This window comes from Belonocnema kinseyi, chromosome 3 (assembly GCF_010883055.1).
Source record: "Belonocnema kinseyi isolate 2016_QV_RU_SX_M_011 chromosome 3, B_treatae_v1, whole genome shotgun sequence".
Classification (NCBI taxonomy): domain Eukaryota; kingdom Metazoa; phylum Arthropoda; class Insecta; order Hymenoptera; family Cynipidae; genus Belonocnema; species Belonocnema kinseyi.
Genome location: NC_046659.1, coordinates 5,539,794 through 5,555,153, shown reverse-complemented (window position 1 = coordinate 5,555,153; position 15,360 = coordinate 5,539,794). Strand labels below are relative to the sequence as shown.

The 15,360-nt window shown below is 34.3% G+C and overlaps 1 protein-coding gene across 11 annotated transcripts in view; it reads right to left on the bottom strand.

Moving 5' to 3' along the window:
* The window catches only part of LOC117169116 (probable tRNA N6-adenosine threonylcarbamoyltransferase, mitochondrial), a 210,974-nt gene that overhangs the window by 99,960 nt on the left and 95,654 nt on the right, over positions 1–15,360 (bottom strand). For 10 of the 11 annotated variants that reach the window (XM_033355286.1, XM_033355288.1, XM_033355280.1 and 7 more), the window contains one exon: positions 9,352–9,480. The exons of the other annotated variant lie outside the window; for it this stretch is intronic. In XM_033355286.1, coding sequence (XP_033211177.1) covers positions 9,352–9,480 — 129 coding nt within the window. The remainder of the gene's footprint in view (positions 1–9,351; positions 9,481–15,360) is intronic. 11 annotated transcript variants of the gene reach the window in all.

Below are 15,360 nucleotides of genomic sequence, written 5' to 3'. Positions count from 1 at the left end.
GTCAGCCATTCCTTCCTCTGATTTTTGACTTCAAGCCCCAGCGAAAACCTTACCTTACACTCTACTTGTAAAACTAGTAACATCAACTACTGTATTGTATTGCACTCACGATTGTTCTCGGAACAATAAACACAAATTACTTTAAATCGTATTTTACCAATTATTTAGTGAGATGCTTAACATTATTTCTATAATGTATGGAGAGTTCGAAGAACTCAAATAACGTATAAATCGAGTAAATTAAAACCGGAACGTAAAGATGGCCCTTCGAGAGCCGGATTGGAAGTTTAACGAAACTAACATCGAAATGGAATATAGCGAACATTTATAAATAAACATTAACGAAACGACCGGGCTATCAATCGTGAATTGAGTAGCAATAATATCGAAACTATAAAAACTAGTGAAGAAACGAGCATAGTACATTAAGTACGTTTTGAACTCGTGTAACTCCATATTTTTTTAATTTTGAATTACAACTGATCTCCTATCCAAAATATTTAAGCCAATTACAAGAAAAAACGATTACGTGGAAATTTATGAATGGAAGCCAGACAAGGATCAACGTAGTCTACCCTTGTTAACGAAACATAAGTCTCTGCCATGTTATGCAAGTAAATCGCCAACCCTATCATTAACTTCTTAATCTCTGATGCTGTCACCTCTTTAAATCAATATATCTTGATCGTAAAGTGTAATCTTATATTAGCAAAGTGAATCCAAAAGTCGAAACCCAATTTAAAAAACTCGTGCGATTACGTTCTCTATTAAAGGTAAAAATAACTATTTTTAAAGGATATTTAAACAGGCCCCTTGATGAACAGTTTAGACAAATTCGAAAAAATTCAAACGGAAATCGAATCTATAGTTACAGACGAAGAGTTCGCCGAACAGCTAAAAGCGAGAGAGAGAGCTTTAAAGAAGAACTTTGTTTCACACTTTCTAAAGCAAAGCCATATATTATCGGTGATAAAACAGCATAACTGTCCGTGAAATCCGCGAGTTCAGCAAATTTGTCTATTCAATCTGATCCAACTAATTTAGTTTTTCAAAGTAATAATCGTGTTGATACGAATCAAATGAATTCGGCCGCGGGTTCTTATTCATCAGCACTTTCGAAAGCTGGTTTTATCAAAAATGATTCAAAATATAGAATACCGAAGCAGATCAACCAAAACTCGAAGGCTCATATGCGAAATGACCCGGTTTCTGCAACACCTTTAAACCGGCCATCTAAAATAATTATAGATTTCCTGACTCGAAAAAGCTTAAGTATTTGCAATCATGTCTTTTCGGTAAGGCAGAAGAAAATGTCAAATCCCTAGAAATTACAGATGCGAAGTTAACGAGCTTTTACCTTCAGTACCGATGGACAAATCGAGCTTAATTGTCTCATGCAATATTAAAGTAGCTGATCTGTCATTCCACTCACCACGTTCGGTCGACGCCATAATTGATGCTAAATATTTCCTGCAACTATTAAAACAGGGTAAAATATAATTTCCCAATTAAAATGCCAATCTACAGAACACCGTTTTCGGGTGGATTGTGGCTGGTAAAATAACATTCCCAAAGCCAACTTTGAAATTTCTTGTCATTTGCTCCATTTACAAACTCTGACGAAATTTTGCGAGTAGAGGGCAGACTTGACAAAGCAAATCTTTAGTTCTCACAAAAACATACAGCTTTATTGTCACAGCATCATCACTTTACCGGAGTTTTAATTAGAGAAGAACATATGGAAATAATGCACGGATGCATATAACTTAATTTACACTTAATTCTCTTCGTCAGACTTTCTGGATATTTAATGGATGAAACGCAGTAAAAAGGGTTGCACACAAATGCGTTTCGAACCACACGAAATTATTCGTGAGTGCCAGAAACGACATCGTGGAAATTCAAGACATTTCGTCACCTCATAATCATAACGAAAGAGTAAGGCAAACTCTCTCGAATGATCAAATCGCATGTCACGTAATCCCACCTCGTTCTCTGCATTTTGGCGGGCTTTGGGAGTCGGCAGTTAAATTCTGTAAAAACGACATCTTGGAAGTTGTCAATAGTACTCTTTTAAATTATGAAGAGATGATGACTTAAACCACTGAGATAGAATTTATTCTTAATTCCAGCCTCTAATTCTTATTTCTACCGATCCTAATGACCTATCCGCTCTGACACCTGGTCACTTCCTTATCGGAACTTCTCTTAAGTGCATACCAGGGCAGAACGTGCTAGATATTCCTTCGGGTCGTTTATCATCTTGGCAACATGTCCAGAAAATGCTTCAACATTTTTAGAAACGCTAGTCCGAAGAGTATCTCCACGGACTAAATGTTCGAAAAAAAATAGCACAACGACAAGAGCATCAAAATCGGTAACCTTGTGATTCTCAATGAAAATAATAAGCCTTCAATGCAGTGGGCATTTGGTAGAATTGTTGCAATGCACCCTGGAAGTGACGTATTATGCTTATTGACTTGTTTTTCAGCGTATGTTTACTCTTACTCATCTATCACTTCGAGTTAATGTGAACAATGAAATGTATTTTGAACGTGAATGTTCAAAGGGGCCAGAATATGTTGATACCAAAATCACAGTTTAAATTTAGTTTTCGTTTAAAGTACGTGACAATTCGCACTCGAAAAAATCTATGAAAATTTATAACTTGTTTACAGGATCTAATTTAGCTTCTTAGGACGTCTGCAGCTTTCGCCAGGTCATCTTAAGCCTTTTGAAACTCAACTTATTACTAAAAAAATTTCATTTAGCACCTTTGTAACTGAGTGCGAGCTTACCCAATGACCTAGAGGTCCCAACGCCGTGTGTACAATTGTACTTATTTCTGTTAAATTGCTTTTTCGCCTCTGTTGAACTTTCAGCCTGGATCTGACGTTTTACGGTTATAAAGTTATAACCCTCCAAAGAACCTTCGACTAGAATTTATATTTCTACCCCACCATCAAAATTGGCAAACATTGCTCCCACCACTTGTACCTGTCGACTATCCCTTCCTCTAATTTTTGACTTCGAGCCCTAGCGAAAACCTTACCGCACACTCTACTTGTATAATCCATAACATTAACTTCTGTATTGTATTTCACTCGCGATTATTCTTTGACCGATAAAAACAAATTACTTTAAATAATGTTTTACCAATTATGGACTGAGATCCTTAAAATCACTTCTATAGTGTAAGGAGTGTTCGAAGACACTCAATTAATGTATACATTGAGTAAATTAGAACCGCAACGTAAAGGACCAGAAGACGTGAAAGAATAAATCTTACTACTACCTAGGATAGCGAACTGAACGGTCAACCTCACAGGACTCCTATTCTTGTCCAGAATTCCTCTCTCCTTTCTCATTTCCTATCCTTACTTTGAACCCAGCCTCCACAAACATTTCTTTTATTCTGTTAATCAGCCCTTCGTATATTTATTTCATCTGCAAAGCTTGCAACAGCAAACATTTGTTCAGTGAGTCTATAGCAAATTTGAAGTCCATGAATAAGGCCACTAGATTCCCTTTTTCCGTCCCAAATTCCTATTAATTAGATATTTTGTGACGTAAATGTTATCTGTTATCTCCACTCATTTTCTAAAACCCGTCTCGTTGTGTCGACTTCATTTTTCTTCTAGGTGCCTTTCTGACATATTCCTGAAAATTTCCGCATAAATCTTAGGGCCCATGGACATGACATGAGAGTAATTCTTCTATATTTATCTATCTTTCATCCTCTGATTTTTCATTAGCAGTATTACTAGTCCCCTCCTCCATTCTTCAGGCTTTCCTGCACTTCTCAATTTTATGCAACAGACTCTCCATATTGCATCTATTCTCGTACACCTTCCCTTGTACTCGCTTTTGGTAATCTCTCCTTTCCTCCATTTCTTACACCCTTCTTTACTCAATGTTTACCCTCCTGAGATTCCTCGTCCTACCATTATTTTTCTCACCTATTCCTACTTTTATTTTGCTCCTACCTTTTCCCTAATCTTCTCAATCATCCCCCTTATTCTTTCTATTTTCTCCTCTACCCCTTCATCTTTCATACATATTAGATACTCCTACTTATTTTTTACTCTGAATTCTTTTAGTTTATTTCCTGCTCAGAGCCTCCCATACTAACTTCCATTCCAACCACCATATTTCTTATTCTTTCTTCTATTATGATGTAGTGAAATGGTATTTTATTTCTTGATCTATACACGTTATTTTGCTATCCTCTTCCTCCTTTCTATTGCTATTACCGATAAGAGGTCGTGCACACAATACTTTACAGGTTTTTCTTCTTTTTTTTTTATTCTTTTGACTTCAAGGCAATTTTATTCTCGTCTTTATTTAAGCAAAGGAAAAACGTGTGATTTATTATGTGCACTATCCCTAAACCACCCTGCCTCTCCGATGAGTTTCGGCAGTATCTGCCTTTCTCTGATCCCTGTTTTACCGTTAGACACTTTCTTACCACCAACATAACACCGCCCATCCCTCTTTATTTTACGTGTTTCTTTCATGCTTTTTGCATCTTCCATACATATCCTTCTGGTAACACTTTTCCCATGATTTTCCAATTTTTCTCATTGGACCATGTTTCTCTAATTATTATTACTTCGCATTTGTACAATTGCCCCAGAAGCCCTTATTCTTGTTTTCAATTCCTAAAACATTCTAGAGCGTCACGTTCATGTCCCCAACTTGTCTTTTCGCTCCTGTCGTTCTTGTCCTTATTCCCTTTTGTCTTCTGTAAACACCGACGCGTTCCCTTCCTTCTTATTTCCCTGTTCTTTGTCCTTCTCCTTTTGTTACATTGTTAACCAAACTCTCAATTCTTCTAGTTGTTCGTCCGAGATATTACTCTCCTTGCTACCTTTACGTCTTTCTGCCCGTGCTCTCTGATCAATCAGCCACTTTCTTATCCTTTTCTACTAAGTCAGCTCTTTCATTAAAGACAAATCTTTCAAATTATTTTATGGGTTTTGCTTTTTGACTTTTGTAGCGAATATCTCCAACAGATTTTTTAATTAAGATATTAGAACCTGAAATCAGTTCAGAATGTTCTTAGAATACATACTCATTAGGGTGGTCCTTAATTTTCTATTTTAGATACTTCTTGGTCTCATCCCCCTATTTTGTTTTAATGACCAAAAAAATTATCTTTTTACAAGTTTGAGCGAAATCGGTTAATATTAACATATTGCGCAAAGCTTTGAAAGTTTCTCATGCAATGAACATGGGTACAAGTACCATAAAAATTCCCATGCAGTTAATTAGTTAATTTTGTTATATTTCATCAAAATTCTTTGGATCTGTACAATCATGATCTTTAGACTATATTCAAAATATGGCAGGCAGCTTGATTTATTAGAAATAACGTGATGACAATTAAAATGTGACTTATGAAATTCCAAAAACTCGTATTTTGTATGAATGTCGTCCAAAGATTTTCAAATTTTCAAAAAAAATCAATTGTATTCTTACAAAACATATAGTTCAAAGTAGATCTTAAAACTTCCACTAAAGGAAAAATGGGGCCTCATTACTATTTGGTAAAAGTTACATAATTTTTACAAATTTAAACAAAATATAAAATACAATTTTGGAAAGGATTTAGTGATTCTCTAAAATTAAATTTTGTGTTAAGTTTGGAAGGTTGGCTAATGAAATAACCAAAAAATCAACATTTCTGACTATTCGGTGAAAATAATGAAGATGGGAAAAATGAAAAAAAAAATGAAAGATAGGAAAGGGGGATTTTTCCAGGGGAGGAAAAGAACAGTTTAGAGAAAAGGTCAGAAATATCAAAATGGGAGAGGGAAATGTGGACGATGAGATGGAAACAATGATAGGAGAAATAAAAAGAGTATTAGAGTGCACAAACAAAAATGAAGTTAGTAAAGAAAGTGGTTTTGAGAGTCACTAAATTCTTTTCGAAAATATATTTCATATTTTGTTTAAATTTGTAAAAATTATGCGACATTGGAAAATAGTAATGAGGTGCCATTTTTTACTTTATTGTAAATTTCGACATCTACTTCCAACCATACACCTTGTAATAATACAATTGATTTTTCTTCAAAATTTGAACATCTTTGGATAAAAAGCATTTAAAAATTTTTCAAAGTTTTGACTTTCATACATTACGCAATATTTTTTTTTTACAATGATGTAACATTTTAATTGACACCCGAAAATCTATCACCGAGAAGCAAAGAAATAATGAGTGTAAAAAAAAATTTGGGCCACCATCTTGAATGTTTTCAAAATGTTGAATTTTCGTTGTCATCACCTGCTCTTTCTAGTCAATAAATCTGCCTCTTGTAAGAATTTTATGATAATTTGTTATTCACTAGGAAAATTGAAATTTTTCTTCAAATTTAGAGATCTGCCATTTTGTAAGCATAGAAAAAAATTTCGTGCAGTTATATTTTTTTCAATACAGTTTTGAGATCATGATAGTACAGAGCCAAAGATTTCAATGAAATATAAAAAATTACCAGCATTTTAAATTTTACGATAATTTTCTCCATGTTAATTGCATAAGAAATTTTGAGTCCTTTGGGCAAATTTGAAAAAAAATGCACCAAGACTAAATATGGACCACCCTCATCCCCAGGGCTCTATTTACATAAGGGGCAACATGGGCAATTGTCCTGGGCGGCAAATTTTGTGGGCGGCAAATTGATATATGGTCATAATATTTTTACGTACAGGAAAATTTGATCCTGGACATGAAGAAAATTTTGCAGGCATTATAAACAATTATATATTTTTAAATTTCACAATAAATACACAACGAAACGTACATATTTCGAATCATGAATTAGATGCTTTTCAAAATGATGATGAGTCTTAAGGTATAGCATAGATAAAAAAGATTTATGTACAATTTTTTCCTCAGTTTAAATTGCGCGCGATAAATATTGATCGTTTCCAACTTATGGATCTGCACCGTTTGCAAATGTTTCGGACCACTCTCTCCTTTCTCTTTCTGATTGCAATTCGAGTTTCCACACTTAGTCACCATTCCATATCTATATGTATTTCTATATGTATTCGTCCATTTCTGTATGTATTTGAATCCGATTCGAACGACTCGAAACAACTTTTATAAAAATTGTTTATCATTTTTTTCTGTCAAGATTCAACGATGTCAGTGAACACTTGCAAAAGGTAGATATCAGCAATACTGAAGTGATTGATCACTATCATGGACTTCTGAAAATTTTGGCTGATGCACGGCACCAGTTTGGAGTCTACGAAAAACAGGCTTTGGAAATATTGAAAGAACTGAATATGCGATGAAGACTACTCAAAAAAGAAAGAGAAAATTGAAGAGTGATGATACACGTGCTAGAGGGGTTGAATTATCGGGCCGAGACCGTTTTGCAGTGAAAACTTTCTATGCAAGCTTGGCCAATTTAGCTTCTGAATGACAAAAAAGGTGTTTAGCTTATAAAAAGGTACGAAAGATTTTCCGTTATAACTGAATTTGGTGGTTTGAATCTTGATGGAATCTGTGAAAGGGCACGAAAATTGAAGGAAATTTACGTTTCTGACCTTAAAAGTCCATTGGACGATGCATTTACTCATTTTCACGCGCATTCTTCGCAGAAAAAAATAGAAGAAAATTCACCTTTAGAGATAGAAAAATTACTGCGCGAAAAGCAATTGTACACTGTGAATCCGAACTTCGATCCGGACAGCTGTAACAAACTGCACTGCAGTTGAATAGTTTGGCTCTTTTGAGTATCGAATCACACATACTCCGTTCTGTAGACACGAAGATTTGATTGAAGAATTTTCGAAACGAAAGATGAGACGTGTATTAATTCATTTGAGATAGATTTTTAATTATTCAAGTTCACATATATTCGAAAATGATAATCAAAATTCCTGAGAATTGGTATCATAATTGATGAAAATTGTTAGTCCAATACAAATTGTTAGTCCAATTTGACTAAATTTTTTGTATTATAATGTATCACAGCAAAATGAACATGGGGCGGCATTTTTCGCCACTGTCCAAGGGCGGCGCTTTATGCAATTGCAGCCCTGCTCATACCCATGCAGTTAAACGAGAAAATTATCAAAATATTCCATTTTAAGAAATCATGATGTCCGAACCTCATACAGGGTACCCCAGACTTAAATGTCTGGACTTATATAACTGTATGAAAATAAACAAATGAAATAGAAAATTCCTTTTCCAAAAATCAATTGAAGTTCTAGTTTTTGAGTTATAAAATATTTATGCTGGACCAATAGAAAGTGCGGTATAGACAAATGTGCGTACGTGAGCGGTAGTCGAACGTAGTGTTATTGAGGAGAGCGCTGAGGTGGGGTTAGCGATGGGAGAACAACGGACACTACACTACATTGAACTCCCGCGCATGGGCACACGCCTATTTATACCACACTCTTGATTAGTCCAGCCTAAATGTTTTATAACTCAAAAATTAAAACTTCCACTGTTTTTTTAAAAGGAAGTTCCGATATATATTTTTATTTTTATACAGTCATATAAGTGTGGACATTTGAGTCTGGGACACCCTGTATATGTAAGGGTTGAAAATAAAACTCCGATTGCTTAATAATAATAAACAGGATACATTATGTGCAAAGTAATTTAATCCAGGAGATTTTACGAGAATAATATTGGCGCATACGCAATTTTAAACACATCTACTTTTCGAAACGATACAAGGCACACATCAAACAAATTTGACTGAAACAACAATACGCGTTCGGAAGTTTGGTGAAAATTTATAATAAAATTGTTAAATAATTATCTCGGATGTTTGTTGCAAAATATATCGCGTAATACAAGCGCGCACAATTAATTGTTCGTGTGACTACAGCATTTTCCTTCAATTCATGACGCAAGTTACACTGTCGTCCAAAATCACCTACTTTTTGCACTTTTATCACAAATAACTATTCCTTGCAGGAAGCCTTGCAAAGTGTCTCTTAAAAATCTTAATCTTTAGTTTGTAGAACTTTGTAGACGACCAATTTATAGGTCCGGGACATATTTAATCATAAATAAACACATTTTTTGTTAATATCTTTTTGAGAGCGATGTCTACTTAATTGCAATCAAACAACGAAGTCATCTTTGAAATAGGAAACTGTTTTATAAGATCAAAACTTACAGGAAATCAAAATAAGCGAACTAGTAATTTTACCCCAGTAAAAATGCATTACTGCACAGATTATTTAAAAAAATCTCATTCCTCATATAGTTATAGTTTATAAATCATTTCTGAATTAGAACTAAGAAAATATTATAGCACCCGTTTCGATATGCGCCATTACACTGCTAGTGTGAAACAACTTGCGAAACCTTACCTTGTCAAAAGCCTCTCCAGGAGCATCATCAATAGTAGTGCCCAGCAAAAAAAAAGAACTAACATTTTGCACAATCGCGAGTAAGCAATGTCCTCCAGAAATTAAAAGCACGAGGTATGGAAAATCCACCTGTGAATAATTCAAAGCATGTAATACATTGACGATGTTGTGTTACCCATAGACATACTTTGGTTGGATCCGGGCAGTGGCCAGTATGTGTATTCGTATTTGCCTAATTTAACAAAGTTTTATCATAATTTTCAATAGCACATATGTGCACTCTGAATCACTTAAATATAAATTACATATTTTCTCGATAAAAAAAATAAATTTTGATGAAATAATATTACTAAAATAACTAATTTAAATACTAATAAAATGTAAGTATATCTAATAAAATTATAAAAATTAAGTTAAATCTTCCTTTAAATTGAATTTATAATAATAATCATAAGCAGGAGCTTATTACAATAAGAATAAACTAAGCGACGTTTTGGGAGCCAAACCTCATCAGGCATGCTCAAAAGCAGCCCGGTGCCAGTAACTAAAATATTGTTAGTATTATTTATTGTGCAATGGAAATAAGCATTATTAATTATTATGAACCATTTTTAACAAATTCTGCAAGGTGTCCAAATGAGTTATGCACGTAAATAGAAATAAAATGATCTTTGCAGGGACTTTTCAGAGAACAACATTTTAATTTTATAGCAAAACGCATAAAATTAACAATATTTACATTTTTTAAATTATTTTAATAATATTTTTAAAACCTTTAAAATTTATTTAATTGAAGTTATTTTAAAATATATACACCATTTATCATTTAATTTCCTTATTGGATGCTAAAACTATTTAACTGTATACAGCCGGCAAGAAACGAAGAAAATTATAGTAGAACTGTGAAAAAAATATTACTTTTCTTATTTTCACCATGCATTTTGAAGCAAGTTGGCTCTATAAGTGAGCAGTGCCGTGCGCCCCTATATCCTGTGCAAGTTCTAATTTTCTGCGGTCAAGAGTCATCCCACTTTTAGCTTTGAGTGACACGGGGCTGTTGAGAAGATTTAAGGGGGTCACCTCATGAAAACCTAAAAAAATCGCATTTTGGTTTTGTTTTGTTTAATCGATAGAAAAACAATTCGAGAATGTGTGTGTAAAATCTTAAATCGAAATTCGGAATATTTCTAAAGATACAGTCCGTAGGGTGTCTCGGCGCACGAGCACACCAGTCACGAAAAAAAACTTTGAAGAGCGTTTTCTCAAAACCACATTTTTCAAACTGGCGTGCAAGATTACACAAAAAGTTTTCAACCGATTGATCTCAACCAAATTTTATTTTGTTGATAATAACCAATTATTCTACATGAACCACAGATATTCATAATTTCATAAATTTTGCAGACTTTTTATGCAACAATATTAACCAATTTTACTGCGAAAAATTACAAAGATGACGGACGCTATCCTGCACGCCGTTCAACGAATCCAGTCGCGAGGCATACCAGTCCGCCATGAATAACGCCGCCATTTTGTGAAATTTTGACTTGCTTTTTTTGCAATGTTGTTCAGAAGTACTTAAAAATAAATTTAAAAGATCATGGATGTATGTCGTTTCTTTCTTGACAAAAAAAGTATTGAAAAAGAACCTTTTTTTCGGGCGTTTCATGAAGTAACCCCCTTAATCAATTCTGTCGTACATCACAAACATATAATTACATAGTATTGAAAAAATTGAAGATTTGGATTAAAGATTATACTATCTAAAAAAATGACCACTCTCCTGTGTTGGAGAATCAAATAAAATGCTTAATTTTAAGGTTAACAATTTTTGTTTTAGAATTTTATTATTCCACATCGTTATGACTGTTGTTAAGAAATGATAAATTTGAGATTTTTCTGGCGAAACTTGAGAACAGTTATTATATTAGAAGGCAATGAATTAAGATATATGTTTTAATGTAAATTTATATTTTGTAGGATACGATATAGGAACCTACATAGGATCCTACATAGGAACCTATCCCAGACAACAATTTTTGTAACGATGTACAACATCTAAGAGCATTTTGTGGATGCGCCTTTAGTGCGTGCACAATGCGTTGCCAATGTCAGCATGTGTACAATCACGCCGTGACGGAATTCCAAACTAATCAAAGCATACATGCGTGCACTATGAATCCAGTTTGAAGTCTGCTAAGGTAAATATAAATTTATTGTTCTTATCCATCAAAAAGAGATTGAATTTTTGAATTGGAATAAATACGCAGAAGACAGTTATAAAATTATTTTTGACAAAATAAAAATATATTTTTTTAAACACAAAATTAAAACAAGTGAGAAAAATAACATTAAAACAGGAAGAATCAAATTCATTCAAAAGCATGTTAGAACTTATTATTAACTAAATAAAATGTATAAAATCTAAACACAAAAAGACATTTTTCAAAGAAATAGTTAAATTGAAAAAAGCTACATTTACAATAAATATGGAATAGTTACAGTTTCAGCTAAAAATAAAAAGGAATTTTGAATAAACAGTTAAAATTTTAGACAAAATAATAAATATGCAATTATTCATTTTGAAATTACTATTTATTTAATAAAAAGAATTCTTCTACTACCCATTTTGAATTTAGAACCAATCGCGGACCAGGTCTTTAGCTCCCGCTGTCGGGAGAATACATGCCTTAGGTCTGGAGAGTAACTCCGTTGCTGTAAAAAGCGGCGACCTATCTGGCTACTTCTAGTAGGTTAGGTTCAGTTAATGTAAATGCGGCGGTCCAGCTAGCAGTTAAGACTGCGCGTTACTGCAATTCCTTAGTGGTCACGCAGTTCACGTTAAGCACGGGAACTAAAGCCAGGAGCAGCTACTAATCTGAAAGCTGCAGCCGATCTCAGCAAATATAACCATATGGCATCAAGACCTTCTGGCGAAGAATTTTCCTTCAATCCATCAGCATTTGGCCAGTATTTTCACCTCATATTTAATACCAGAAGAGCCAATTTCGGAGTGGCTGGTGAAAGGGCGCACAATACTCCTGCCTAAAATAGGCAACTTTGCTGACCCGAAAAATTACAGGCTAATCACTGGTCTGAACACACTGTATAAGATATTCAAAGCTATCATAAATGATAGGATAGTTCGCACTATTGAACCTATCTGGAAAGAAATGTACAGAGAACGCGGCTCAAAGAAAGGCATTTATTTGAAACGACGAAAACTGCATGGCATCCCTGAAGATCCGGATCTCGTCGATTGAAGCGCTATACGACACCTCTGCGCTGGAGAGGCTTATACATACCTGGGCGTGACACAGAGCCGCATTCAAGATGTGACATCTATCAAGGATACTCTCCGAAGCAGATACAAACGTCTCATCGGGCAGATTTGGCCTTCCAAACTGTAGGTGAGGAACAAAGTATCTGCAACGAACATGCTTGCCGTCCCGGTAGTACTCTATTCATTTGGAGTGGTGCCATGGACGAAAAACGAGCTTAGATCCCTTCATCCCTAGATCTCCTCGATAAGAGGATGCACGGTATCTTCCACACAAATGTGGAGGATCAGTCAATTTCGTGTGAGCTAACGTTTGCTTTCCTTAAATCACCCGGATTGAAGTCTGGTACGGAGAGTGTTATTTTTGCATGCCAAGACGGTGTCATTTCCACCTTAACATACCGTCGCCACATTTTTAGCTCACATACTATCTAGTTGCCCAACTCATGCGGGAACGACCTACATCTAAAGGCACAATTCGGCACTAAGAGTGCTTTATTGCCATCTTGCCCAAGACCACGAACGATCAGCCGCTAGGAGTGATGAAGATATCCTACCTCCGTCGCCTGAAGATTCTTTTCTTCCTGAATACGCTTACAGACCGAGCAAAAAAACGAACAGAGCCAATATTCAGAAGAAAGGGCAGGTACCGATAGCCGCGATAGGTATAAGCGAACCTGAAAGGGAATCCGGTATGGAAAATTTGCGGGTTCAAATCAAATTGTTAGAGGCCCGTTTCAAAAATGAGCGAAAAAATAAAAAGATAAAAATATCCAGTCAAGGTAATTCGAATTCGAGTTCTAGGAAAGAGATTTCGGATTCCGTAACTAAACAATCTACCGGAAATAACTCGTGAGCTATCCCACAGGTGGAAAGATATAGGAATTAAAAATGTAGGAACTGCAAAAATTTAGGCCACTCCTATTTCAAATGTCCTGAGGAAAAGGGGAAGTATTGTTATTGGTGCGGGGCAGCAGGGGTATTTAGGAGCGATTATCCCAAATGCCAAGCTAGCTGGTATCGGCGCTTTATAAAAAATTTTGCCTCGCTTGCTGAACCCCTCGCCCGCCTGTTGCGGAAAAATAACCATTGGAATTAGTTGGAGGAACAAAAGACGGCGTTTGAAGCGATTAAAAAGGCACTCTCGTCGGCTCAGATTTTGGCATGTCCGAATTTTGAACTCCCCTTTGTGTTGCAAACTGACGCCAGCAGTTTTGGCTTAGGTGCGGTTCTGTCAAAAGTAATTGAGGGGGAGGAACGAGTGATTGCTTTCGAAAGCCGTACCTTATTGGATGCCGAACGTCGGTATTCCACTACGGAATAGGAATGTCTGGCGGTAGTTTGGTTTATCCGTAAATTTCGTCATTTCCTAAAATGTTTTTAATTCACTGTGATCACGGATCATAGCAGTTTGCGATGGCTGCATAATTTACATAATCCGTCTGGTCGCTTGGCACGTTGGTCGTTGAAACTACTGGAGTACTGAATATTCTCCAGATAAAAGCTGTGATAAAAAAAATTGAATTGAACAAGGAAAAAAACGAACTTTCAATAAAATTGTTAAATTTTCAAGGGAAAAGGTTAATTTTTGACCAAGAAGATAAATGTTCTATAAAAAAAAAACGATTTTCAAACTTAACCAATATATACGATTGATTTTTAATCAATCCTATAATAGTTACATTTTCAGATAAAGATAAATAATTTTTAAGGGAAAAAATTCATTTTCAACAAAGTTGTTGAATTGTCAACCAATCAGATGAATTTTTGACCAAGACAATTAATGATATACAAAAAAAGACAAATTTTAAACAAAATACATGAATTTTCAACGAAATTATTTAATTTTAATGTCATAAAGAAGAATTATCTACAAAAAGTTGAATTTCTTAGACGAAAAATATGAGTTTTCAATCAAAGAGTTAAACTTTCAACCAAATAGTTAAATTTTCAACCATAATGATAAAACCTTGTTAAAAAAAACGTATTTTTTTACAAAGTAGTTCAACTCTTAGTGAAATAATCGACTTTTAAACCCAAGAAAATGTACAGTTCATATTTTAACCAAAAAATTGCATTTTCGACTAAAAATGAGACATTTTCAATCAAAAAGATTGATATTCTACTAAAAAATGTCAATTGAATTTTAAGAAATTCTTAAATTTTAAAGTCAAAAAGAGTATTATCTACAACAAAACGACTTTGCAACCAAAAAATATTTACAGTTGATAATACAACCGAAAAATGTAATTTTTAATCAAAAAGTATAAATTTTCCATAAAGCAATTTAATTTCTACAAAGAAAGACGAATTGTTAACAAAATACATTATTTTTTAACCAAAAATGGTATAGATTAATTGTCAGTTTCAAAAATTTATTTTCAACAAAAGAGATGAACCTTTAAATAAAAGAAATAAAAATTTTAACAAAGTAGTTGAATTTTTGATAGAAAAGATGACTTTTTTACAATATAGTTACATTTTCAACAAAATAATTAACTTTTCAATCAAATAATTGAGTTTTTATCCAAACGAAATGAATTCCAAAATCACCAATTTCCTAAATTTCTTTCAAATGCGGATCAAGATTTAAATAAGACTATTATAATATAACATAATTATAACATTATATATAATTAAAAATTTGTCATAAGGACAACCGCAGGATTTCGCCGGGAGCGGGTGCTAATCTGAAAAATTGCACCAGCTTCCAGCGAAATCGCGGTAAA